A 25,315-nucleotide genomic window follows, 5' to 3' on the forward strand; every position below is an offset into this window, starting at 1 on the left:
CAAATGGCAGAGAATAGGAGGTGGGGAGGTTGTCACCCTCCAGGTATCACTGGACTCCCAACTCTCATCAGCCTAGTTCAGACCTAGTGTCTTCTAGTGTTTTCTGCCTTGGGTTGGGTTGGGTTGGGTTGGGGTGGGGGTTGCCCACCATATCCTTCTGGGTTTTAATAAAATGATACAAGAAAGAGAAGGTTAAAACTTCTTCCAAGCTGAATTATTTCCCTTTATTTTTTTCCCGTCCCCCTTTCGTTAGTAGCTCAGCAAACCCAAAACAAATGCACTTTCCTACCAGTATAACATATACAATTTATTTTGGCCTTATCACTCCTTGTCAAGGCCACTTTCACTCTGTGGGAAGGTTACAAAGGGATAAGTGGAGTTGTTGTAGTTCACAGACATCTAATGCCCCACAGATTCTTCAACCCATGTTCTAAGAAGGAGTCAAGTGCCTATGATGGCCTAGTTAAAAAAAACACGTCCTGATTTTGGGAGGTATGCATTTTCTAACCAATCAGAGATTCAGCAGTTTCAGTAAAGAGGACATGACCACAAAGCTATGCAACGTGGAGGTGTTACAAATGTCTGGCTGCCATCATCTCCATTGGAGAGCCAAGGGTATGATTGCCACAGGTATTCCTCTTCCTGTCATTGCTGCTCTTGAAAAAGGCAAATACTGGCTGTTCTGGGCCTTAAAATGCCAAGAGTAAGAAAATCATAGCTTGCTCATTTGCTTGGTGACGCCTGGAACTATCATCCTCCCAGAGCATGGAAATTTAGAAAGTGTCAAGAAAACCCCTTGCCTACGTCAAAACAAGTCCTACCTATTTGGGCATCGCTAGGGGGAAGGGCAATACATGGCTCTCTGTGCGACAGAAGAATCTTTGAATTATGAACTGGCAGAACAGTCAGCAAAGGAACTTCTTTCCCCACCACTGAATTAAAGCATTCAGCTATTTTCAGCAGCTTACACTTCTCACGAATAGGTTGAGCCAAGGAAAGCCAATGCTAATCGGCCGAGAGAACTGCAAATGTTTTGAAATGCTATGTGGATTAGGAGGAAAAGTCCAGATTTGGGGGGGGGGGGCAGACATGAATTATTGTGTGTAGATACAAATAAATATTTTTTCCCCAGCTCAGCTTCTGGCTCCCGTCCAGTACACTGCAAATTCATTTTCTTTAAAAAAAGAAAGAAAAATGAATAGCCTAGTGTGTTAACAAGTGCCTGATGAATGAGGAGAAACTGCCCTAAGGGGGTAGCCTTGAAAAATGGAACCTTCAATGGGAGCTGGTCTGTTCAAAATAGGCTGCATATAATATACATTCTCTGATTCACACTAAGGCTTTCTTATGGCACTTCGTTAATGGAAGGGGTAGTTTTTTTTTAGTAATCTGCCTTCATTCTACACCCTGCATTTCCACCCAAAGGATCCGTACTTTGCAGGCTCTTTCCTAGGTTTTACTGGGAAATCATGACGAAACATACACACACAGACATAATATTTAAAGGCCAAGTGAAATGAATTTCTTCTCAGGTTTTATTCACATTAACTGGTGACCGTGGGAGTAGGAATGAGAAATTTCACTCATCTCCTCAATTTTTTTGAAATTCCCCATGTCATCAAATTCACTTCATTTCCCACTGTAGTAAAAAATCTAGACACAACTAAAGGATTTGAGGAACCACTCTTGAGAAATTTGCTATTCATAGTGAAATATGGCTGTTGCAACACTTAGTGGAACTTTTTTCAGTTTTACTCAAGATCATGGTAATGTTTGGCCTGGAGTAAAGGCTCCAGATTTGTCTTCGGATGAGACAACTTTGGGATGTGCAAGATGACCATGAGAAATTTGGGTCATTTCAGTGGTAAACATTTGGCTTTCCTTAATATTTCTCAGATGGTTCACTTGAGAAGTAAGTACCAAACTTGCATTGAGCTATACTTTAGCTAAATTTCAGTGACAACTCTATGTTAAGGATTTTGCCTTTTTCTTTAGAATATGACATTGTGGGCTTGCTTTGCATGTATAATTTTCTACACATATACCTCATCTATAATACAGTGAGCACCCTTCAACTCAGAGCTTACAGCAACCTGCAACCTGAACCAAATAGATTAATCTGTAATATTTATTACTTTTTAAATCTCACCCTTCTTGTAAAGAGCTCAAATTAGCACTTTATCCCCACAGAAACCCCACAGAAACTGAGAGATTGTGACTGATCCAAAGTCACCTGAGAGCTTCGCGATTGAGGAAGGATGCAGACCTGGGTTTTTCGTCATCCTAACTCCTAAATTGCACTGCCTCGCTACAGTCATACCTCTGCAAACATCCACCCCCTCGATCGTCCATTTCGGCGGACATCTGCAGGAAACCCAGAAGTACCGGAACAGGTTACTTCTGGGTTTGCCACTTTGCGCATGCGCAGAAGCACTAAATCGTGCTTCGCGTGTGCACAGAAGTGCAAAAACGTTCCACGCACACGTGCAGAGCGAAGCTGTCAAGTGTCTCTTTCGTCGAGCATCCGGGGCTCCGGAATGGATCCCAGACGCTTGACGTGGTACCCCTATATCTATTTCATAGGGCTACTGGTGACACAGCATCCTGTCTTGCTGTGGTATGTAATGGATGACCTAAAAATACTTCCAGAACCTAGAAAAGGAACACCTTACTCATGAATACCAGTCTTAGCAATACAGTCGTACCTTGGTTTACAAACTTAATCCGTTCTGGAAGTCGATTCTTAAACCAAAACTGTTCTTAAACTGAGGCACGCTTTCCCTAATGAGGCCTCCCACTGCGAGTGCCCTTCCACTGTTCAGGTTCTGTTCTTAGACCGAAGTAAATTTCTCAAACCGAGACACTATTTCCGATTTTACAGAGTTCGTAAACCGAATCGTTCTTAAACCGGACTGTTCTTAAACTGAGGTACCACTGTAGATCCAAAGGGCTTCAAATGGAGGAGAGGCTGCACTCCATGATCTATTTTTAAGGTAAAATCCCCAATAAAGCTTACTCTAGACTAGACTACCGTATTTTTCGCACCTAGTTTTTAGAGGAAGAAAACCAGGAAAAAAAATATTCTGAACGAAACAGTGGATGTATGATTTTTTTGTGCAGGCTATAGCCATGGACATGCTATGTGATCTGATGGTGAATTTGGGGTGACCCAATGCAAAATTCCTGAGGATCCATGTGGATCCGTGCTTTATAGCCACGTTTTTGCGCCATTGCAGCCCCACGAAACAATGGATGCGTGATTTTTTTGGTGCAGGCTGTAGCCATGGACATGCTATGTGATCTGGTGAATTTGGGGTGATCAATACAAAAATCCTGAGGATCCATTTGCTTTTACCTCCCCCCTCTCAGGCAGCCTCCTTTATTGCTAGCTCCCTTATCTCCCTCCCCGATCTGCTTGCCGATCAGCTGTTCACTGCAGCTTCCTTTCACACCTCCTTCCATTTCCAAAAAAACCAGCACAATCTGATTTTGTGCCCTGGCAATTCGGCTGCAGGGACCACGCATTCGCTCCATAAGATGCACAGACATTTCCCCTTAATTTTTAGGAGGGAAAAAGTGTGTCTTATGGAGCGAAAAATACGGTAAGTCACTAAGAGGTTTCGGGAGAAGCATTTGGGAGCAAATGATTGAGAGTTCTGTGGCCATTTCCCATTAATAAAATTGCCATGTTTGGCAACAAATATTCTTCATTATATGCGTTCCTGAACCACAATAGATGTCTCAACTTCCAGACACAACATTAATTAATTCCATTCCCTCCCATTATGGTTTCTGTGGAGTAAGAGAGGCGTAAGGGAGAAGGTGCGAGTGATGTTCTCAGGTTCTCCCCTGGCTTGGTGTCATTCCTCGTCTTGTTGCAGACCTTTTCCTAACAGGCTTGCTCAATTATTTTCTGGGGCTTTTGGTAGTGTTCCTATTACTATCACAACTTCATAACAAAGATGAAACATTAAGTCACTCTGAACCCAAAATTAGCCGGGAGGAACCTACTCCACTCATGGTCAATGCAAAGCTGGAGAGGTTCTGGAGTTTCTCAAACGCAACTTTTTCTAAAGCAACTTTTTGCTGCACTCTGGCTGTCTTGTGTGGGAGGAGTAGCAGAGTATAAACTTTAATATATTAAACAAAAAAGGGACTTTAGAAGGTAAAGTAGGCCGTGACAGACAGGCTGATAGAAATAATGTCACTTACTTGTCAGCATATAGATAGTCCTGCCAGCATTCTAGGATTTATTTATTTTTAACCAAAACATATGCAACTCAATTCCACCAATATGAAATCATGCCCCTGCAGCAAAATAGGTAAAGCAAACATTAAAGCTCTCCCTAATCTGACCTTGGGTGTTCTCAGAACTATAAAAAGGATTATTTATGGAACCTCTGCATCAGTGATATAATAGCTTTACTATGCCTAATTACAATGCTCTGGAGTGAGATTACCCTTGTAAGTCAGTCACTCATACACTTAAATGCAGTTTCTCTGGCTGGAACATCAACATCAGGGGCATAGCGTTCGCATTGTGGGAGAGCACAGTTGTAAATAAAAAATTTCTAGTGACAAAAATTGTTTGAATTTTGGGGGAATTTGATGTTTCTGTTAACATTTTACAATATTAAGCGTTCAAACTCAGTGCTGTGTTAACAGGTTTATTTATTTATTTATTTATTTATTTTCTTAAGAAAATTATATTGATTGGTGCGTTTTTAGTTGTATTTGTTTTAATTCATGTCGTGAGCCACCTTGGAGAAAGGAGGGATATAAATAATACAAAATAAACATAATGCTTTGGGAAAATATTTTGTCAATGAAATGATCCACTGGATATAACTTGAGATATTCTGCTGCACTGAGAGAGATGCAATATAAACAGCAGGAAATTCAGTAAGAGTTGAGGCCTATGTCACAGAATGATAGAGCAACTGGGCTGAATGCAAGTATAGATGTAATAAGATAAATAAGGAGAGATTCTTAGGTCATATTTCTCTGGTGATAATTATCAAGCAATACCTTGGTTGCTTAAAATCTCCATTGCAGGTCAGCTATCACAGACTGAGTCTTCTCGTCACATGAATGATGGTAATAGGAGGCATACTGGGATACGATAAGCTTATCATGCGCTAGCAGCCACTCAAAAACAGCGAGTTCAATTCATCCTAAAATACGATGGATAAAATATGTCGATGAAGTTGGATAAAAAGCAAGGAGGGACAGAGTCGATGCCGACAGAGGTCAGTGGATGAACTGTATTAGGACATGAATGAAGTGCATTTGGACAGGGCTGGATAGATATAGAGTGCCCATGGGTAAACGGATGAAACATATGCAGAGAGGAATGGATGGATAAGATGCAGTTATGGATGTATTAATAGATTCAGATAGAGTGCACGCTGGTGAAAATGGATAGATGGGCTGTTTCAAAATCAAGATGGAGGGATTTATAGGTCTTTTTGAAACCATAAGCAGCAGACATATTTGGAGTCGCTTGCATCAAAGCAGCTTTGGGGATGGGAGAAGTTACCCTCATCCAAAGCAATAAATCTTCTTAATATCAGTAGTATTTGGTGGTGCCATGAGCCTTTATTTTACATTTAAACATTCTACTTTGGATCTCACACCCACCCACCCACTCACTCACTCACTAACTCAAGCCACCCACAACCTCTGCTGAGCAGCAGCAAGATTCCAGGGCCGGGTTCCAGGCACTCGCGCAGAGTTGTGTTTCTGTTGGGGAATCAAGGCACAGCAGAGACAAGTGTCTTTAAGAAATATGGTTTGCTTTACTCATATTGACACCTAGAGCCTTCAGTGGAGGGGGTGCAGAACATGACACCCCAACTGTGTCTCCCATAGCTTCAGCAAGTTTGGGCCCAAAGCAGCAGCCAGTCATGGCCCCCAGCCTCTTGGTGCAGCTTCCTCCAGACAGCGCCACATGGAGCTCTCTCCCTCCTTTGTGTTCCCAGAACACCTTGCCAAAAAGCCTCTGAGTAAAACAGTGGTTCTCAAACTTTTTTCTCTAGGCCACACTTTCAGAATAAAAATTTGCTTGCGCCACAGCATTTTGTTTTATTGGTAAGGAATACATGGGGGGGGGGGAGATGACGACAAGTCCTAGCAGTGCTTGATTTTGAAGATACCTATTCATATTCTGTAAAAAATAAAAAAAAATTGATACTCTACTATAACATGCTACATTGAAATGTTTAAATGTTTCTTTGATTGTCCTTGAATTATCCCACCACACTTCCCATCCTCTCCTGCCATACCAGTGTGGTGTACCACACCCTTTGAGAACCACTGGTGTAAAAGGACAACTTTTTTTCTATGTGACATCAGGCCCAGGTTCCCCTGGCAACCCCCCCCCCATAGGGTTGCCTGTGGGGTCTTTTGCCTTGTAGATGACATCATCTCCCCCTGCCCCTCTGTCTGGCAGAAAATGACAGGCAGAAAAAGCAAACTCAGCCTGTCAGCTCTGATTAAACCCCAGCACCCAATAATCTAGATGGGAAAATCTGGCACCCAGAGATCTGGGGGATCCCTGTTCCCCCACTAATCCATAACAATACATACTTAGCCGACCAGACCAGAAGAACAGGACTACAGCTATGCAATGTCTCCAGGACTACTTCCCACCATTGAACAAAATTACCTGGCAGTTACTTTGATAACCTTTTACACATCACTTAGGAAATGAAACAGCAGGTACCCCCACCCCACTCCACTATTTATTTTGCACTTGGGTTTTTTAAGCCCTGCATTGGAAAGTATGCCAAGTCTCAGCGGGGTGCTAACATCAGTGACAAATTATATGAAGCACACATGTATTTTTATGGTAGGACTTAGCATCATTTTCTGACAACAAATCTATCTAGTAAAGACTCTTGCTGGTGTTTTATCTCACAAACCATATACACCCCCAGATTTGTCTTTTATCATATTAAGTTATTACATTTGAATATTTTTTGGAATTAATTTAAAATATTTAAAGACTGGTGGCCATCAAGTGCAATGCACAATACAACAGAGAATTGTACAATACAAAATAGGGTAACATTAAACTTTTGCATTCTTTGTGAATCAAAACCCACATCCACTTGACACTGCATTGATACTATATTTGCAGTTGTATTAGACTGCAGAAACCTAATTAAGCCTCCACTGTCATATTTATGACTTGAACTAATTGGAAAAAGGACTGTGTAATGTTTTTAATACATAGGTATAATTAACATTAATAGGGCTCAATTTGTTAAATATTGCATCATCCTGAAGCAGCAGACACTAGTACTGTATGTCTTGTTTATATAATAGCCAGTGAAACATGAAGAATAAAAAAAACCTATGCATCACAGCAATTCGCTGGGTAAAATTTAGACTTCCTAGAAATATTCTTTAAATGATGTCTGGTCTTGAACTCTAGTAGAATGTTAGTACAGAGCCAAACAGGAAACCAAAAATGTATTACAGAATGAAGTTCAATGTTCAAAGATTCAGGAAAGACAAAAGAAAGTGCTTCTTCACACAGCATATAGCTAACCTATGGAATTTGTACCCAACAATGAAGTGATGGCCACCAACTAGGGTGGCTTTAAAAGAAGGATACTGGCCATGATGGCTCTGTTCTATCTCCACTGTCATAGGCTGTGCTGGCTGAGGCTCACGGAGCTGCAGTACAAAACAGCTAGAAGGCAAAAGCTTAGAGACGGATGCCATAGCCATTTTAGTACAGATACAGAATGAATAAGGGGAAACATGAAAGCAATACTCTAGCTATTGGCTCAATAAGCAACCTGGGTCCAGAGGCTAATGGCTGATGTGACATCAAAGACAATTGATTGCATTTCCAATGCCTTAAAAAAACAAAAAACCTTAAAAGCAGCCATAGCATCCTCCACTCCCAGTTTGGATCAGAACCATGGTGCCTGCAGGATTTAACCCTACTGGAAGGGGTTAATTAGCTAACCTATATATTCACCTGAATGTATTGTTAGTCCAGTGAATGTATTAAGTATAAAAGAACTTTTTAAGCTTTTCTGTATGAAACTGCTCTGTAAAGCTGTGAACTTTGATCTGCATTGTACTTCTCTCTGGCAAGCTTTGCCTTACTAAGTGTCTGGAGATAACAGTAGAACTGTCCTTGCAGAGAGGAACTGTTGTCTAGGTCAAGAGATAGGGTGGCCTTGCTGGAGTGCGCATGAACCAACTCTGGCTAAATGTCATTTGCCTTATATGTACAACAGGAAATGTTCCTTATATGGACAAGAGGAAGTTTTCTGGGGTGGGAAGAGAGCCAGAGAACTGTCTATAAGAACTGTCTGAAAATTGACTAGTTTTGTACTTGCTTGGCTATCTAAACACCGAAGTACCTCTGCATGCAGAATAAAAAATCTTTCTCTCTCTGAAGCCGGAAGCCTCAGGTGTTTTCTGCTTCCATGTTTTCTCACCGGGCGCAACAATGGGAACCCGTAGGGGCAAATAAGGCTCCACTACCACCTTCTTTCAGAGCGCTGATGCAAATAGTCAATGTCAGCAAACAGTTGCTATTAGCCATGAAAGTGAAAACAAACAGACCTAGTGAGTTTGTATTGCACCTATATTACCCTCCCCATATCCCTCTATGGCAAATAGCAACTTTGTGGGTGCGTGGCTTGCATTGGGGCTGCCGCAGCATGGGGGAAAAGAATTAAGATCTCCTTCATCCACGTGGTCCTGATCCAAACTGGAGCAGTCATGGCTTCTTTCAGCCAACTGACAAGCCAGTCAAGATGCTGGGAAGAAAGGAGTGTGACCTCCTAGAAGCCTTTCTTCAGCAGCCAAGAGGAGGACTGTATGGCACCAATCATAGTGGAGGATTGGCAGATGGAAGGGAGTGGAAAAACAGTCCAGGGGAAAGGGAAGTGTTTAGCATCTCCTACTCATGCATCAGTCTTCTCCTATGATTGGTGCTAGGCTTTTGTTCCTCTCACTTTGGCATTTATAGCACAGCTTTCATCACAGAGCTATATGCCTTGTGACTCACCAAACTAAATGCTACCCATTGGCTATATATTGTGGTCTTTCGTTTATCGGACTCCCTCCTTTAATTACTATCTTGCAAAGACAGTAAAAAGAGGCAGTTTACTGAGATCCTGATGAGCTAGCACAAATCAGTGAGGGTCTGCTTTTAGCTTTGTAGGTAACATGCATTTATTACAGTTATAGAAAAGTGTATTTTTCATTATCTCTATTGGAACTGTTCTTTAAAAAAAAAAAAGCCAACCGCCTCTCAACAAGGATTCATTTCAGCACTTAATTGTTGATGAATGTGAGGAATGTCCAAATAAACTAGACTCCAGTGGGGAAAGGTTATTTAAGGTTCCCAGCTTTCTTTCTTTCTTTCTTTCTTTCTTTTTGCTTCCAACATACTACTATAAAGTCCCCAGTCCAGTTCAAAACTCTCCAGGGAAGGTAAATGCCAAAGCCTCCAGCCTGTCTATAATTCTGAAACCGAAACTCTATTACTTGGCTGTCCAAAAGAAAGAAGCTTCTGAATATTTCTCAGCCAGAGTTTCTTCAGGGAATTCCACTGCAACATCTCACACCACAACCACCAACACAGTATAAACATGCTAGTGTCCAACAAAAATCGCAGTTGTGGGATGAAGAAGGCAATAAGGGTCAAGCTACATGTTACTGACAGCTGTGTGTAACTGTTGCCTTGTCTGCAGCTCTGGGAGGTTGTAGTCTTGAGCAATGGGTGGCAGGAAGGTGCTTAACCCTTTCTCTTGAGTGATCAGCCTATTCTCAATTCTCAGTTGCTCCAGCCATGGACAGCTTTTATCCCAGCAAGAAGGTAGCAGTAGTCTTGAAGGAAGCACTGTGTTGGCCTGGGCAGAATTGTAGGCCACTTTAAATGCACACTTAGATGGATTGACCAAGCTGATACGTACAACATTCCAGTAACTGCCCTTCCTGGTTTTTGTCATCAGGAGGCGAAATATCGGCTTTTGTGATCCAGAGAGTAAAGAGGGTGGGATTTTCCTACCTTTGACTTGCATGGATGCCTCTATTCGCATGCTCACTGGTTGTGGTACCTAACTCCCAGCCTGAAATCCATTCCTGTCTAGAGCTTGGCTCAAGCTAGCTCATTCTGGCATGTAAGTGGTATGTAAACAAATGAATCAATAACCATCAATAACAACTATCTGTTTCTGTGAAACAGAATTGACCCAGGACATTTAAACACGTCAGTTTTTTTCTGTGGAACTGCTGGTTGAGCAGCACCAAACCTACCATCAAACATCTGCCTGGAAGCACCCTATCTCTTGATTTTAGGTACTTTGCAGGATAGAAAATAATGTGCGCAGCCATCCTATATTATTTATACACGTTGCTGACAAGACCGTCAACGCAAAACACAGCAGCATGGTCGGTCCTTTTCTCCCACGATGTCCTTAACATCAGGGGCAGAAGTTCAACAGGCGCAGCTTCGCTTTCTCCCGCTGGCCAGGAGCCACTGCTCCCCCCCACCCCCAAAGCTGAAGCATGTTTGGAGAAACCGGACACGAAGAGGGACTCGCTCTGCACCACCGCAGCGGCTGCGCTTCCAGCAAAGCACCTGCCAGGTGCAGCGCGCGACCTCCGCCCCTTCTTTACCGCCGCCACGCGCCCCCTAGGCTTAAAACGCGACTTTCTCCAGACGCCGCGCCGAACTCGCCCACCTCCCGGAAGTCCCGCCTTAGCTCCGCGGAAGCGAAGCGGAATCCGGAGGGCGGCGGGGTGGCAATCATGCCGGGCAAAATGGCGGCGCCCACGAAACTGTGCTGAGGGGAACGAAGGGCAGGGCGGGGCTTTCTGCCCTTCCTACGTCGCGCACCGCCTCGGGCTCCCGCAGGTACCAAAGGAGTTTTTTTTGGGGGGGGGGAACCCCCTCTTTCGGGGCGGGAGAAGGGAGGGGAGGACAGGGACTCTGAGGTGCCAAAATCAGAAAGGGCAACGCCGCAGCCTTTTCAGAAGGTGCCAGAGAAGGACTGACTCTCGCCTCCTGGCTTCTCTGCCTGTCGCCTCTCCTCTTTGCACTGCTGCTTCTGCTCCCGTGTGCTCGGAAGGGCGACTCTAGGTCATAGGAACCTGCCTTGCCCCGTGTCAGACCGTGGCACCGCTTACTCAATTTTATGTGCCTGTGCCTGTCAGTGGCTGTCCAGGATTTCAGGCAAGGTCTTTCCTTATCCCTACCTGGGCATCTGAATCTGTGGCCTTCTTAGTGCCGGATTTATGTATAAGCTAAACAAGCTATAGCTTATTGCCCCACTCTCTTGCCCACCCCCCAAATTTAAAGAAAAAAACCCTAGATGTACATTTACAAAATATAAGATAAAAAACAAATGAAATAAAACCTACATACAGCAACAGTGTTTTGTGTTGTGTAGGTTCCTATGATTTAAGTAATGGGCCCTGTCTGCTAGCCTGCTCCCTAAAATATCACTGGTTTGCTCATTTCTATATATAGGGTGCCTACGTTCTGTATGTGCAAATGGCTTTAGATACCTATTAGGTCCATAAATTGCCATATAGCATATATTCAACACAAAAAACAGTGACAATTTGTTGTTGACAAAGGACAGTTGGAAATATAAAGGGCCCCATTACCTTCAGTAGCTTAGGGCCTTATCAAACCTAAATCCGGCCGCATAGATATTATTGTTTTTCCTAAGTGGAAGGGGTTTCCTTTACGGGACCCAAGGCATGTATGCTTGACTACTGAGCTGAACTCAGTGTTGTTGGCTACAGCTTCTGTTTCATTGTGTCAGTTTTAAATTACAAGCCTGTAGTAACTCTTCTGTGTAAATGTACACAGGTAATGCTAAATAAATAAATAAATAGCTAAAATGGGGAAAAAGCTGTCCCCCTGTTCTCTTCTGCTGTGTTTCATAATAATAATATAATATAATATAATATTTATACCGCACCCATCTGGCTGAGTTGCCCCATCCACTCTGGGTGGCTTCCAACACATATAAAAACATAATGAAACGTTAAACATTAAAAACTTCCCAATACAGGGTTACCTTCAATAAAAAGTGCAACTTGATAAAAAGCATAACTTGCTGGGGTTTTTGTTGTTATAAGCAGGGTGAGAAAAATCTTTCTCTGCTTTCCCACTCTTCTTCCATTATTTTCCTCTACTATCTTAGTTGAACAAAAATAAAAGATAGTGGCAAGGATACATAGGGAAAGAAGGTGCATTCATTTCAGTTGTATGTTTTAAGGCTTATGTTTAGTGGGAGGTGAAGACTAAAGGGCTGTGTCTAAAGCCTCAAGAAGGATTTTTGAGGGTGTTGGCAGAATGGAGAGTCACACCATCCCTTAAAGTTCTGGAAGACAGTTTAGGTTACAAGGGGCAAGAAGACACAATGGGTGGATCGTTTTGAGGGAGCTGAGATCCTTTGGATGGTTTGTGGTGATGGAACAACAGATGTAAAGGTCAGTTTCAGAGATGAAAATGCAAGATTAACAAGGTAAGGTCATGGAGGATTTAAAAGAAAGATTTGTTTGGATCTGAGAGTAGATAAGACATTGGCAGTGGATGTTGTTCAGTGGTAGAGAACATCATTTGCATTACAGAATGCCCTAAATTCAGTGCCTGGTATAGTTGGTTAAACCACGGGAATTGTAGTTGTTTGAGAGGAAGAGGGGTCTTCTAACAGCTCTCATATGGTTTGATCCTGGTATAAGGCTGTTTCCTATTTTCCTTAAGAAGGGGTGTTACATGGAGGTAAATGAAAATGTTGGCAGAGTTCTACACAGAAACATGGCAAGAAATAAAGTTTCAGGCACTTAGACTTACTAGTGTCTCTTTTTCAGGGCTGTAGTTAATGTTGTGATGGGGAGAAATGAACTTCTGTTCTCTAAGTGAATTCCCTGATGCACTGGTTAAAAATGTCAAGAAAAGAGCAATTTGGCTAGGATGCTGCACACCTTCCTTAGTGACTTTTCCCCTTTGGCCTCGCATGTTTTTTAAAATACGTTGATTCTTTTATGTATTATTTAGACAATGTATCCCTTGCTCTTTCAATACAGTATTTCAGTTGCTTAACATGACTTGCAACAATTAAAAACAAAACCATCCCCTACAATAAAAGTTTAAACAACAGCATAAACATGGAAACAGGTTCAGCAGATAACAACCTAAAATTAGGGTTTTTGTGATGGACACAGAGAAAATGTTTTATTATGTAGAAGTATTTAAGTTTTCTCAACATTCTCCTTGTTCTCTCCTTTAAATGTGTATGTGGCTAAAAGTCCCCCCCCCCCGCCCCAACCATGGATTTATGTTACTTTCTTTTCAACTCAAGATTTGTGTTCCTTTGAGAGAATATGCACTTTTTCTATTTAAAATAATGTGTGTTAATAGGCATACTTTATCTGAGTAACTTGTGCAAGCATACAAAAAAAGGATGTTAAATAAATGAAATTGTTTTTTCCAGACACAGAAGCTACTTTTTAGTGAGCATTCAATGGAATTGTGATGTGTCGACTTGACGAACTGAAGCACGTACACCAGGCTCATAAACATTGCTTTAGTGTTTGCCTTTATTGTCATGAGACTTTTTACTGTGACAATTAAAAATGAAGTTTTATGGTTGTCTTATATCATAGTTGTAGTTTTTAAGATCTGTAATAAACACGCACATTGCAGCTGGTGCAAAAACCAGAAATGTTCTCCTGATGTGAATGTTCAACTCTGGTGCTATTTTAATGGGCAATACCTACTTTTAAGTAAATATTCCATTTTGTTGATGCTTGTCTAGTTATAAACAGTTTTATAGCCAATGGCAGTAGCAGGAGTGGAAAAGATTAGCTAGATCGGTTGTTTGAAAGGAAACACTGAATGACTTCCCCTTGGATTTTGCAAGCATTATGCTGTTTTATGCTTGGTTTTCATTAGCATCTTTTCTTGCTGATGAAACTGAGAATCTGTACTAGTTTTCATTCTAATCTCTATTTGTAAGTAAATTCAGACTTTCCCCCATTTGCTTGTAGGACTTTTTCCAGCACCTTCAAGACAAAAGCCATGCAGCAAATGCCATGCAAGTTTGCTTGTTTCTTTAGAGTCACCAAAGAAAGAGGAGTTACATTTCAACAGTTAAATTTCATCAAGCGAATGGTAAGTCAGTGTAATACTGTGTAGTGCTACAAAAAATCTAGACTATGCATTCATTGTATAGATTTCTCGCATAATAGTATTCATTACTTACAAAGGGAAAACAAAGACCATTCCATGAAACTTTTTGAAGGGAAAATAATCAAACAAATGATGTGATTATAGCAGTGATGTGAGGTGAAACTTTTTTCTGTAAGTTTCCAGTGTTAATCATACACAGAATAGACCAATTAAAATCAGTGCACTTAAATTCCCTGATTTCATTGGGTCTGTTTGAGTTTGCTTTCAAAGCTACCAACATGAGTCTGACCAAACTGCGGGAGGCAGTGGAAGACAGGAGTGCCTGGCGTGCTTTGGTCCATGGGGTCATGAAGAGTCAGACGTGACTAAACAACTAAACAACAACAAGGCCACAATAGCTCAAGAGAGGTTTTCGTCTTTCTGTGTATTTGGAATAATGTGACCTATGTATCCAAGCAATGTGGTAGAAACTGCACCATCTAAAACTTTTAAGAATCTGAATTAAATTTGTAGATCCTTACATAGCTTCATAGACCCACAGAATCTATAAAAAAGTAGTTTATTTTATTTTACAAATTTATATTGTTTTTTCAGTATGTAACACAGCATAGCAAAGCCCTCAGCCAGCGAGCAAAGTTGAAGTCAGAATCAACTGCACCTCCTTTCCTTGAAGGCCAGCATTCAGGTCAGGAAAAAACGGTTATCCATGAGGTCAGATCGGTTTCACCTCTTCTGTCACCTTTATCTGAGAAACCAGTTATTAATGAATCTGAAGCACTGAAGTCCACAGTAATCGCCGGAGGCACAGGAACTGTAGTAGGACCTGCATCCAAGGAAGAAAAACAATGGAAAGAGATGAAACTAGAGCTGGATGATTTACCAGGCATTTTAGCTCGTTTGTCCAAAATCAAACTTACAGGTAATATTGTTATTCTTTCAGAGGTATAGGTTTTAGTACATGGATTTCTCGTTTTACTACATTATATATATATATAAATAAACATACTTCTCCTATTCTTGTTGTAGAAGTAAGGGCTGCGAAGTTCAATGGTGTTACTCTAAAATATGCATGTTTGGGATGTGCCATGTAGCCAAGCTTTGAAATGTGGGTGCAATTGAGGGTGACTCAATTGAGGGTGATGGAGACATGTACTGTACAGCAGTTGTACTCTGATGTGAGGAGTTCTTCCTTTATTACCTGTTTGAGCTGCCTTTTTTACATCCTGAGTTGGAGTGGAGCAGAGATTTCTATTTATGTGCTTGTACTTGGAATTGTCAGGCAGAGTGTGTTCAAGGGTTTAGAGAAGAAAGTAGAAAACCCAAGTTTAATATGCCCTTCCATCTTTGTGCAAGCAGCAGATGGCTAAGTCCCCTTTCTCCAGTGTTCCCTTAAACAAAGTGATGTGGACAGAGAGAGAGAGTTCTATGCTCTCTGCTTTCTAGCATGAGTGGATTTATATACTGCTGCTGGTGTGCCGTAATGGGCTGCAGAGTTGTTTAAAGTTTTATATTCCATCATGGCTCTGAAAATGGAGTGGGAGAAAGGGGGGAATTCTTTTTGGCTCTTTAAGAATGCCTTGATTTAAAACACCTTTCTTGCTGGTTCATTATGCTGGCACCCATGACATTTTTATCCATGTATGAGGACTGCCACCTCATTTTTTAACAAACAAATAAACTCTGGATATAGCAGTGCACCAGCATAAACATGGTACTACAGCATGGTACTATACCTGATGTCACTGTAACTTTTGGCTGTGCAAGCACAAGGGAACTTGGTCTGTATCCATTCCTTGGGCTGCCAGCATAAGTCATATCTTTCTTTGTGCAGTTTAACCTTGATTTAAACAAACCTAAAGTTTCAGTACCTTAAGCTGAGACTGCCTCAGACCAAGTAATTGTGTAAGCAATCTATCTGTTAATACAAAATCAAAGCACTGTATCTAGTGGTCACACAAGTATATATAATAATTTTAATAATAATTTATTATTTGTACCCCACCCATCTGGCTGGGTCTCCCCAGCCACTCTGGGCGGCTTCCAACAAATATTAAAACACATTAAAATATCACAGATTAAAAACTTCCCTAAACAGGGCTGCCTTCAGGTATTTTCTGAATGTCAGGTAGTTGTTTATCTCCTTGACCTCTGATGGGAGGGTGTTCCACAGGGCGGGCGCCACTACTGAGAAGGCCCTCTGCCTGGTTCCCTGTAGCTTTGCTTCTTGCAGTGAGGGAACCGCCAGAAGGCCCTCAGCGCTGGATCTCAGTGTCCGGGCTGAACAATGGGGGTGGAGACGTTCCTTCAGGCATACAGGACCGAGGCTGTTTAGGGCTTTAAAGGTCAGCACCAACACTTTGAATTGTGCTCGGAAACGTACTGGGAGCCAATGTAGATCTCTCAGGACCGGTGTTATGTGGTCCCGGCGGCCACTCCCAGTCACCAGTCTAGCTGCCACATTCTGGATTAATTGCAGTTTCTGGGTCACCTTCAAAGGTAGCCCCACATAGAGCGCATTGCAGTAGTCCAAGCGGGAGATAACTAGAGCATGTACCACTCTGGTGAGACAGTCTGCAGGCAGGTGGGGTCTCAGCCTGCATACCAGATGGAGCTGGTAGACAGCCGCCCTGGACACAGAATTAACCTGTGCCTCCATAGACAGCTGTGAGTCCAAAATGACTCCCAGGCTGCGCACCTGGTCCTTCAGCGGCACAGTTACCCCATTCAAAACCAGGGAGTCCCCCACACACTCCAGCCCCCTGTCCCCCAAAAACAGTACTTCTGTACTTCAAGTAGATGGCAGTTCACCCAGCCAATCTTTCTCTTACTTGTTTTCCCCTGCAAAACCTCTTTGGAAGGTTGGGAGGGCCTTGCTAAAGTGTATGTAAGAGGCTGAAGAGAAGTAATCACCTCAAATCAGGCAGGGAAGCTTGGCACAACCCAAAATAAGCATAAATGAGAGCCCATATTTGCAGCGGTTGCGTGGGTTGAATTTTAGAACTAAATATACGTAGTGGATGATTATCGTAGATGCTAATAATGTGCCTCACATGGATCAAGTAGGCTATTACAATTTTAATGCATTGATTTATTAAAATTAAATACCGCCCTTCATCCAAAAATCACAGGGAAATTTGCAACACACAAAACCAAAATGCAAAACATAACAAAAACAGAAATAAATATGCTCCCCACCCCAACACCATTAAAAGGCCATATATTGTTTTAACAGCCAAAGGCCTGGTTGAAGAGGAAGGTTTTCCCCTGGTGCCTAAGGACAAGTGAGCATTCAAAAGAAGTAATTGTTTTGAAGCTTGGGAATATTGTTTGTTCACTTTTTAGGAATTTGGATTATTTATACCAAGTACTGTAAAGTCTGAATAGAGAATAAGCATTAGCTTATCTTTTGCTTCATTGATAGAATGCTTCTTTATTTAATTGAGTTACTCAGAGCAGAAATTAGTTCTTAAACATTTAAATCTCCTAGACGTTTTAATTTAAAAAAAAAAAAACATTATCTTATTTGGTTCCCTAATACTGGGTACAAAACATTTGGTTTTCTAGCCGGCTCTCATTTTAGTTGTTGTTCTCCTACCAATATAGTACTCCTAAACATTGCAGTGGTGCACATTCCACCAAAGGTATTCCTTGGATTTTACAGATTCTTGATAGGTACTATATTGTAGTTTCATATAGAATTATTTTTCTTGATGCAGAGGAAGCAAAATAAAGAGTTTGCACTTCAGCCTCTCTTCCTCCAAAAGTTCCCTGATATAACATAGCATCACAATCTGCTTTATTTTTAGGGCTGCTGCTTAGTTTCTGCAAGAAGTGTTACGAACATTTGTTTCAAATTACTGTTAAATGCAAGAATGCTTTAAGTACTTAGCCTCTTTTTAATGTTCGTGCTGTAACCTCTAATGAAACATACATAACTACTCCAAACAAATCTAGGCTTACTAAGTAAACAAATTGGTGAGTCTCCTACCACTAGCATTACTCTTATATTTAGTGTTTCAGTGAACAAAGTGTGAGAATGTAAGGAGAAAAACATTCATGCCAAGCGTTTTAGGAGAATGGTAGCTTTCCTTGGGGAAATATTAAAACCTGAAGCATATGATCAAATTCCTCCTCCACAAATTAAATAAGAAACACACCTTTTTCTCCAACTTAGTTTTAGCATTGAAGTTATGAAGAGTAGAGATTTCATTTCAAAAGCTCAAATGAAAAAGGCTGGGATTAAAATTTAATTTTATATATTTTAAATGTTCTAAGAGTTTGGGTTTTTATTTTATTGCAGTTATTAGAAAGTCATAAGCAACCGTGAGATGGGCATATATGGATATATTTTTTTAGTGTATATGACAAAGTAGTAGAATGCGAGTATGTTGAATTTTTTTCACATTTAACTTTAGCTGTCAATGTGCAATCTGCAGACTCTGTTCCTTTAAAGTTTGGAGTCAATGGGAAAGGTGTAACCACTTTTACATCTAGACGTAGCTGTTTTTTTGCAGGTATTGGCTGTGTGACCAAGTTCCCCAAGCACTCCTGAAGTTGCCACCCATTAGCTGATGGGTGGTGACTTGAGTCCTTCTTGCTGCATGGATCAACTTCCTCAAGAGGAACCTGATTGCACAGGCAATCCAGCCATGTCTCTAGCTGCCCCACCCCATCCTTAGGGTATGGATAGGTACATATGGAAGGATGCATTCCATTAGGTACCAAGTTCTCAAGCTGTTTAAGACATCATGGGCCAAAACCAGGACCTCTACCTGGGCTCAGCAATGAAACTAATGCACTTAAGAGAGGACTGAGAAAGAATTAAAGAATTCTGAACCAGTCGATTTTGTTTCGAATACAATAACTGAACTGAGATCACAGTTCATCATACAAAATTAACTTCTGCCCCAATTCCAATTTTCATTTGAGCAGTAAAATGTAGGGTTTGGTGGGAAGAGTCATTTTGTTCCCATCGAACAACAATGTTAGATGTTTGAAATTTTTGCTGATCTACTTCAAATCACCCAGAGTTTTACCTCCCCACCCACCCTACTTTATAGTAGGGAGCTCTAAAAGTTAGAAAGGCATAGATGAAGGTCTCTAGGTTTGAATTTGAGGCATGCACTTAAAACTTGCATTAGCCAAGGCCCTGATGATGCACATGACAGCATAAACTTTGTTTTATGAGTGTGGGATACTGGGCAAGCTTACAGAAATATCTATTCCAGTTGGATAAATGAGAATGTAGTGCAGCTGCTTTTAATGAGATCCTGATAAGGCGCAATGAAATGACTGCCTGAAATTAATCTGGAGAAATCAATGGAGACTTTAATTAGAACACTGGCTACAGTATGTTAGAACTTCTTTGAGGGTCATTGTAATGATAATGCCATACAGACAGCTCCTCCCCCCTCCTTCTATAAATGAACTGGTGTTTTGTTAAAATAAATAGATTTTGAGTATTCGCTCTGATAAATTTAATTAAAACTTCTTGTCAGAATTTAAAGGAAGGCATTTACCTTTACTAATGGAAACCCAGTGTTTCTGACAAAACTCAAATAGGAAGGCAGCAAAATATGTCATTTGTGATTTTTTTTCTGGCACCACCATTGACTTACCTCTCTACCTCCACCTTTCCTTTATTTAATTTCAGCCTTAATTTTTTCATTATACTGTTTTTTAACTGTCATAAGGCTAGAAGGGTGGAAGAGAGAGCTGAGTAGTGTGATAGTGGTTGCACATGTGACTTTAGCTTCCTGGTTATGGGAATATGCCTAGTTGCTTGGTGGAAATTGATACTCACCCTAGGCGTGTTGCTAAAGGCCACATGCAGAGAGCATACTACCATGTGCCAACATAGGAACACACCCTCATATTCCTGAGAGCAGGAGCAGCTTCTTCTATTTCCCCTGTTTTAATCATGAGGCGGGGGTGGGGGGTGGGGAGAGGACACTGTTATCATGGCAGTATTATCAAAAAGAGTAAGGATGACTCAGAGCTGGAAAAACTCAAAGTTGTCTGTAATGAAGTTGTATTTAGAATATTGTAATCGATATGTAGTGGTTCCAGCTGCAAAACTGTAAGTGATATATTTTATTAACATGTTGGTACTAAAGTGTGTGTTTGCATTACAGCCCTGGTTGTAAGTACTGCCTCAGCTGGATTTGCAATGGCACCTGTACCGTTTGACCTAACTTGTTTCCTGCTTGCCTCCCTTGGAACAGGCCTATCGTCCTGCGCTGCTAATTCCATCAACCAGGTTGGTGCTTCATCATTACCTTGTCTTCAGAGCTCAGTGCCATGAATACACAAAGTTACTCATTTTTGCAATTCTTGTGTGATGATAGATCAAAATATGAACATCAAGCACAACATGTTTATTTGGGAATACAAGTTAAGACAGTATTAAAGCCTTGTCAAAGTATTGCTACTTTTGATGGTATAAAAGCGGCAGTAGGGGTGCAAGCAGTTTTTCTGGCTCCCAAAGACTCCACCTATTTTGGCAGCAGTAGTAAAAATAAACAAAATAGACACAGTGCTGGGTTGGGGGGAACAGAGGAAAATTCAAGTGTACATTCTTGAAACTATGGTTTATTGTTATATGAATAAGGTGCTTCTTCTGCCATATAATGGGAGGGAATTTCAAAGGGTAGGTGCTGCCATGCTAAAGGTGCAATTCTGACATAGTGTGGAACAGACCTTTGGATAGGTTTGTATCCGCTGGATGCCCTCCTGCAAAATAAAGTGATCAGCTGGGTATGCTGTGGATGAGATTATCTTTTTGGTACCCTGTTCTTATACTGCATAAGGCTTTTTATAATAATAATAATAATAATAATAATAATAATAATAATAATAATAATAATAATAATAATTTATTATTTATACCCCACCCATCTGGCCGGGTCTCCCCAGCCACTCTGGGCGGCCTCCAACAAATACCAAAATACAATACAGAGTCACAAATTAAAAACTTCCCTAAACAGGGCTGCCTTCAGGTATTTTCTAAATGACAGGTAGTTGTTTATCTCTCTAACTCCTGATGGGAGGGCGTTCCACAGGGCGTTCCAGTTCAGCACCTTGAACCTAGCCTGGTAGCTAATTGGCAGCCAGTGCAATTCTTTCAGCAGTGGCATAATATGATTGTGAGATTCTACCCTACTGAGTGATCATCTGCCACCTTTTGCACTAGTTGCAGCTCCAAGAGCAGCCCTACATAAGCACATTAGAGTAATCCCATCTGGAGTTATGAGCGCATAGCCAACAGTGGTCCGGCTATCCCTATACACAAATGGCTGGAGCTGTCTTACCAACCTAAGCTGGTAAAATGCACCCCTAGCCACCAAGGCCTCTAGTGACAGATATAGATCCAGAAGTGCTCCCAGATTATGAGCCTTCTCTTTCAGTGAGAGCATGACCCCATCCAAAGCAAGGAGTGGACTAATTTTTTGGACTCGGGAGCTCCCTGCCCACAGCAAGTCCATCTTTAGAGGTTGGTTCATTGGCTGACATTCAACCACTGAATCCAGGCACTGGTCCAGGGCTTGCATGGCCTCTCCTGATTCAGATGTTACAGAGAAATAGAACTGGCTTTTAGTAGTAGTAATACTACTAATCATGTGTATAGGGCAGAGTTCACAGAGCCTTTACAGTGGTACCTCCGGTTATGAACTTAATTCGTTCCAGAGGTCCATTCTTAAGCCGAAACTGTTCATAATCAAGGCACACTTTTGCTAATGGCGCCTCCCGCTGCTGCCATGCTTCCGGCACATGACTTACGCTCGCATCCCGGGGCAAAGTTTGCAACCGGGAGCATCTACTTCTGGGTTAGCAGAGCTCGTAACCCGAAGCGTTCACAAGGAGAATGGTACGTGACATGAGGTTCCACTATAGTTTTTTTAAAAAAATATTTCTTAGTTTACAAAAGTATGTGCAATGTCTCTTTTTTCCAGTTGCGTTTTCTACAGATCAGTTTCATTTGTTGTGACACTTTAGTGTTACATTAGGAAGGAAAGAGGGAAAGAGGTGGAGGGGGGAATAGTGAGTGGGGTGGAGTTGGGTGGCAATGCTTCTACTGTATTTTACTTAGTGTATGTGAGCCTTTAAAGTTTTTGTGCTTTCCCTCAAAATATACCTGTGGAGTAGGTTACTGGTTGTTACTGAGGCTGAACAACAGATTGCTTTCGTGTGATACCAGCATCACAGTAGAGCCAAACTACGCATGGCATAATATCAGAATTTGCAAGTATGGTGATGTAGTATAGTGCAGGAGGGCCTTCTTGTCACAAGGCAGGTGGAGGCAATATCACTGAACAAGTGACAAATACAAAGTCATAGAATTGTAGAGTTGGAAGAGACACTGAGCATCATCTAGTCCAACCACCTGCCATGCAGGAATATGCAGTTGTCCCATACAGGGATCGAACCTGCAACCTTGGCATTATCGGTACCATGCTCTAACAAGCTGAGCTCCACCAAAGTCTTGAACAAAAGGCTTGTTGAGCTACACGATGTGTATATGTGTAATATAATGCACCACCCTCAAGTCCGGGGGGGGGGGTAGAATAGAAAAGAAATCCCAATGATTAATTGCATATTTCTGTTTTATTAAACAAGTAGGAAAATAAAATGGAAATCCCACCCTGTGATGTGATCCTGGAGGCAAATTATGTTTTTCTTAGTCTCAGTCGCTTTTCTTAACCTGCTTTTAGTTTAGTTCAATACCCATTTTAGGGTTGTAAACCTGTTTTCTGATCTCCTTATGAAAACTGAAAATCAAGCTTTTGTAGTGTCAGATCTTTATGTGGAAAGAATATTTTTTTTGGAGTTCAGAGATTGATTTATGGCACTGCCATGCAGATAAAACGTGTAGTGTTGTTTACAACAAACCGTACAACATTGAAATATTGAAAGATTGCATGTTCCTCTTAGAAGTCAAGTGCATTCTTCTGAGACTGTGGAATGGTTCAAAGTGGGAGAAGATTGTAAAGATGAAAGCAGGATGTTTAAAATGGTTTGAATTTAGTAGCTGAAAGATAAACTGCTATGGTTAGGTTTGAGTGATAGTACCTTGAAAAAGAAGCAGATGGAATTCCATATCTTGTATTGAACTTCTAAAATTTACAGTGGAAATTAAAGAAAACAACACACAGGGAAAGAGAACAAATCAAAAGTGATGATATACTAACCCCTTTCTGATTTGTGGGGGGCAGGAAGGGGAATGTTTGCCTCGGATAATTGTATTGCACATCTGCAATAGCTGTAATTCTGGCATTTGATGTAAAATTTTTGTTCTTATAAACATTCCTTAAAATTAATAAAGAAAAGCCAGAAGATAGGTGGTTGTGCCTAGCCTAGCTCTCCATACACTCCATACACTGGGAGCACTAAAATGCATTGTACCTGGGCTTCCCTTTGAAGACCAGGGCTTTTTTTCAGCTGGAACTCACTGGAACTGAGTTCTAGCACCTCTTAGTTGCGTTCTGGTAACTCTGTAGTGTTGTGGTCCCTTCCCCCTGCACGGTGCTCAGGGCTTCGCGACAGGACGATTTCAGTGGTGCGATGGCGGTGTAGGTTGGTGGCAAAAGTTTTAAAAATTTCCCTGCGGCTTCGGGTCAAGCGGGTGCTCCCCTAAAGACAGCTCAACAACTCGGGTGGGTGCTCCCCCTAAAAAAAAGGGTTCTGGAACCTCTTTTTCTAGAACAAAAGCCCCATTGAGGACCATTTGGAAACTACAATTAGTGCAAAACACAGCAACACATTTATTAGGCAGAAATGGATATTTGCCAGTTTTGAAACAATACCTCAGATTCCATTTCATTTATCACAGTTAGAGTGCTGGTTTTGATTTAGATGTAACCCTAGATGTAGGCTTCCACATTTTGATCACAATGACAACTGTGCCATTTCCCTCTAGTGAGCATGATGAGCCCCAGTTATACTCTAATCGTGATGCTGCAGAGGTAGGCAGGGTTCATCCTGGAGGTTGCACAGCCATTCCCTTCTTAGTTCCAACTTTGGAAGGTTTGCTGAGACACCATGCAGGGCCAAAGTGACACTTGTTCCAATTCCCTGCTCTGGAGCACTTCCTTGACCAAACTGGTAAGCTCCATGCATCTCTTTCCCACAAGAAAGGGTGGTGGTGGTGTTCTTGGCTACTGTGGTGTTGAGCTCTTGACATTTGTTTCATTCCATAGATTAATTTTGTTTCTTGCTGTCTGTTAGGTTAGCTTCGGTTGAAGGACATTGATTCTTATGCCTGGATAAATGTGAAAATGTAATGTAAGATGTTTCCAATGTTTACACTAGGCAAGATCCAATTGCAGACTTGGAACAGGCCCATTGAAGTCTGTCAGGGATTTGCCTTCTCCTTGCAAGGAGAGCCCGAGGGGAGGTCCTACTCGTGAGGAGAGCCAGGGCGGGAGTACTCCTCATGGGGAGAGCGGGGAAAGTGATCCTGCTAGTGGGGAGGATCAGGGTAGGGAACCTACTCGAGAGGAGGTCTTGCTCAGGTACAGGGAGCCCCAGCCACTGCTGTCATCTGACTCTTCTCAAAGCCCATTGCCTGAGCTCTCTCCCGCGGAAGAGGAGAAGGAGTCGAGGGTCAGGGATGCTGGGCAGAGACACAGCAAGGCCAGCCAGAGGCGATCAGAGGGGGAGCTGCAGCTTCCGGCGCCAGCACAGCATCAGGAGGTCAGGGGACACAGAAGACGGCATTTCAGCGTGCCGAGACTTTGTTGCTGGGCGGGAAACAGGAGAGGGGCACTTCCGGATTCTGCAAGTGACGGAGCGGTCATGTTTTTAGTTAGCTCTGCACTGTAAATAGTTATGCACAATAAAGTAATCTTTAGTGTAAGGACTCTGTCATTACTCATGAGCAACACCGTGGTGTACCCTGACAAAGTCATTGGATTGAAGTCCATTAATCGTGAAATGGATCTGTTCTGTTTATTCTCAACTGCAGATGACCAGGTTAGGAATGAATACCAGGATTTTAATATTTTGACATGTTGAGTCTTCCTGAACTTCACCTAGTTGAAGCTTAGAAAGACAAAGGGAGGCTGTTCAGTTAGTGGTGCTTGTTCTTGGTTTTGCCTCTGGCCACCTGCCAGACCAGAGAGAAAGAGATCTGAG

General features: G+C 41.8%; 1 protein-coding gene across 3 annotated transcripts in view; it reads left to right on the plus strand.

The window, feature by feature from the left end:
* The first annotated feature begins 10,763 nt into the window (after positions 1 to 10,763).
* LOC117041128 (protoheme IX farnesyltransferase, mitochondrial) overlaps positions 10,764 to 25,315 on the plus strand; it is a 98,635-nt gene continuing 84,083 nt past the window's right edge. For 2 of the 3 annotated variants that reach the window (XM_033139527.1, XM_033139526.1), the window contains exons 1-4: positions 10,764 to 10,891; positions 14,041 to 14,164; positions 14,777 to 15,101; positions 20,317 to 20,441. In XM_033139527.1, coding sequence (XP_032995418.1) covers positions 14,072 to 14,164; positions 14,777 to 15,101; positions 20,317 to 20,441 — 543 coding nt within the window. In that variant the 5' untranslated portion in view covers positions 10,764 to 10,891; positions 14,041 to 14,071. The remainder of the gene's footprint in view (positions 10,892 to 14,040; positions 14,165 to 14,776; positions 15,102 to 20,316; positions 20,442 to 25,315) is intronic. The other variant, XM_033139525.1, reaches the window with a different exon arrangement.

The sequence above is a fragment of the Lacerta agilis genome, chromosome 2 (assembly GCF_009819535.1).
Source record: "Lacerta agilis isolate rLacAgi1 chromosome 2, rLacAgi1.pri, whole genome shotgun sequence".
Taxonomy (NCBI): domain Eukaryota; kingdom Metazoa; phylum Chordata; class Lepidosauria; order Squamata; family Lacertidae; genus Lacerta; species Lacerta agilis.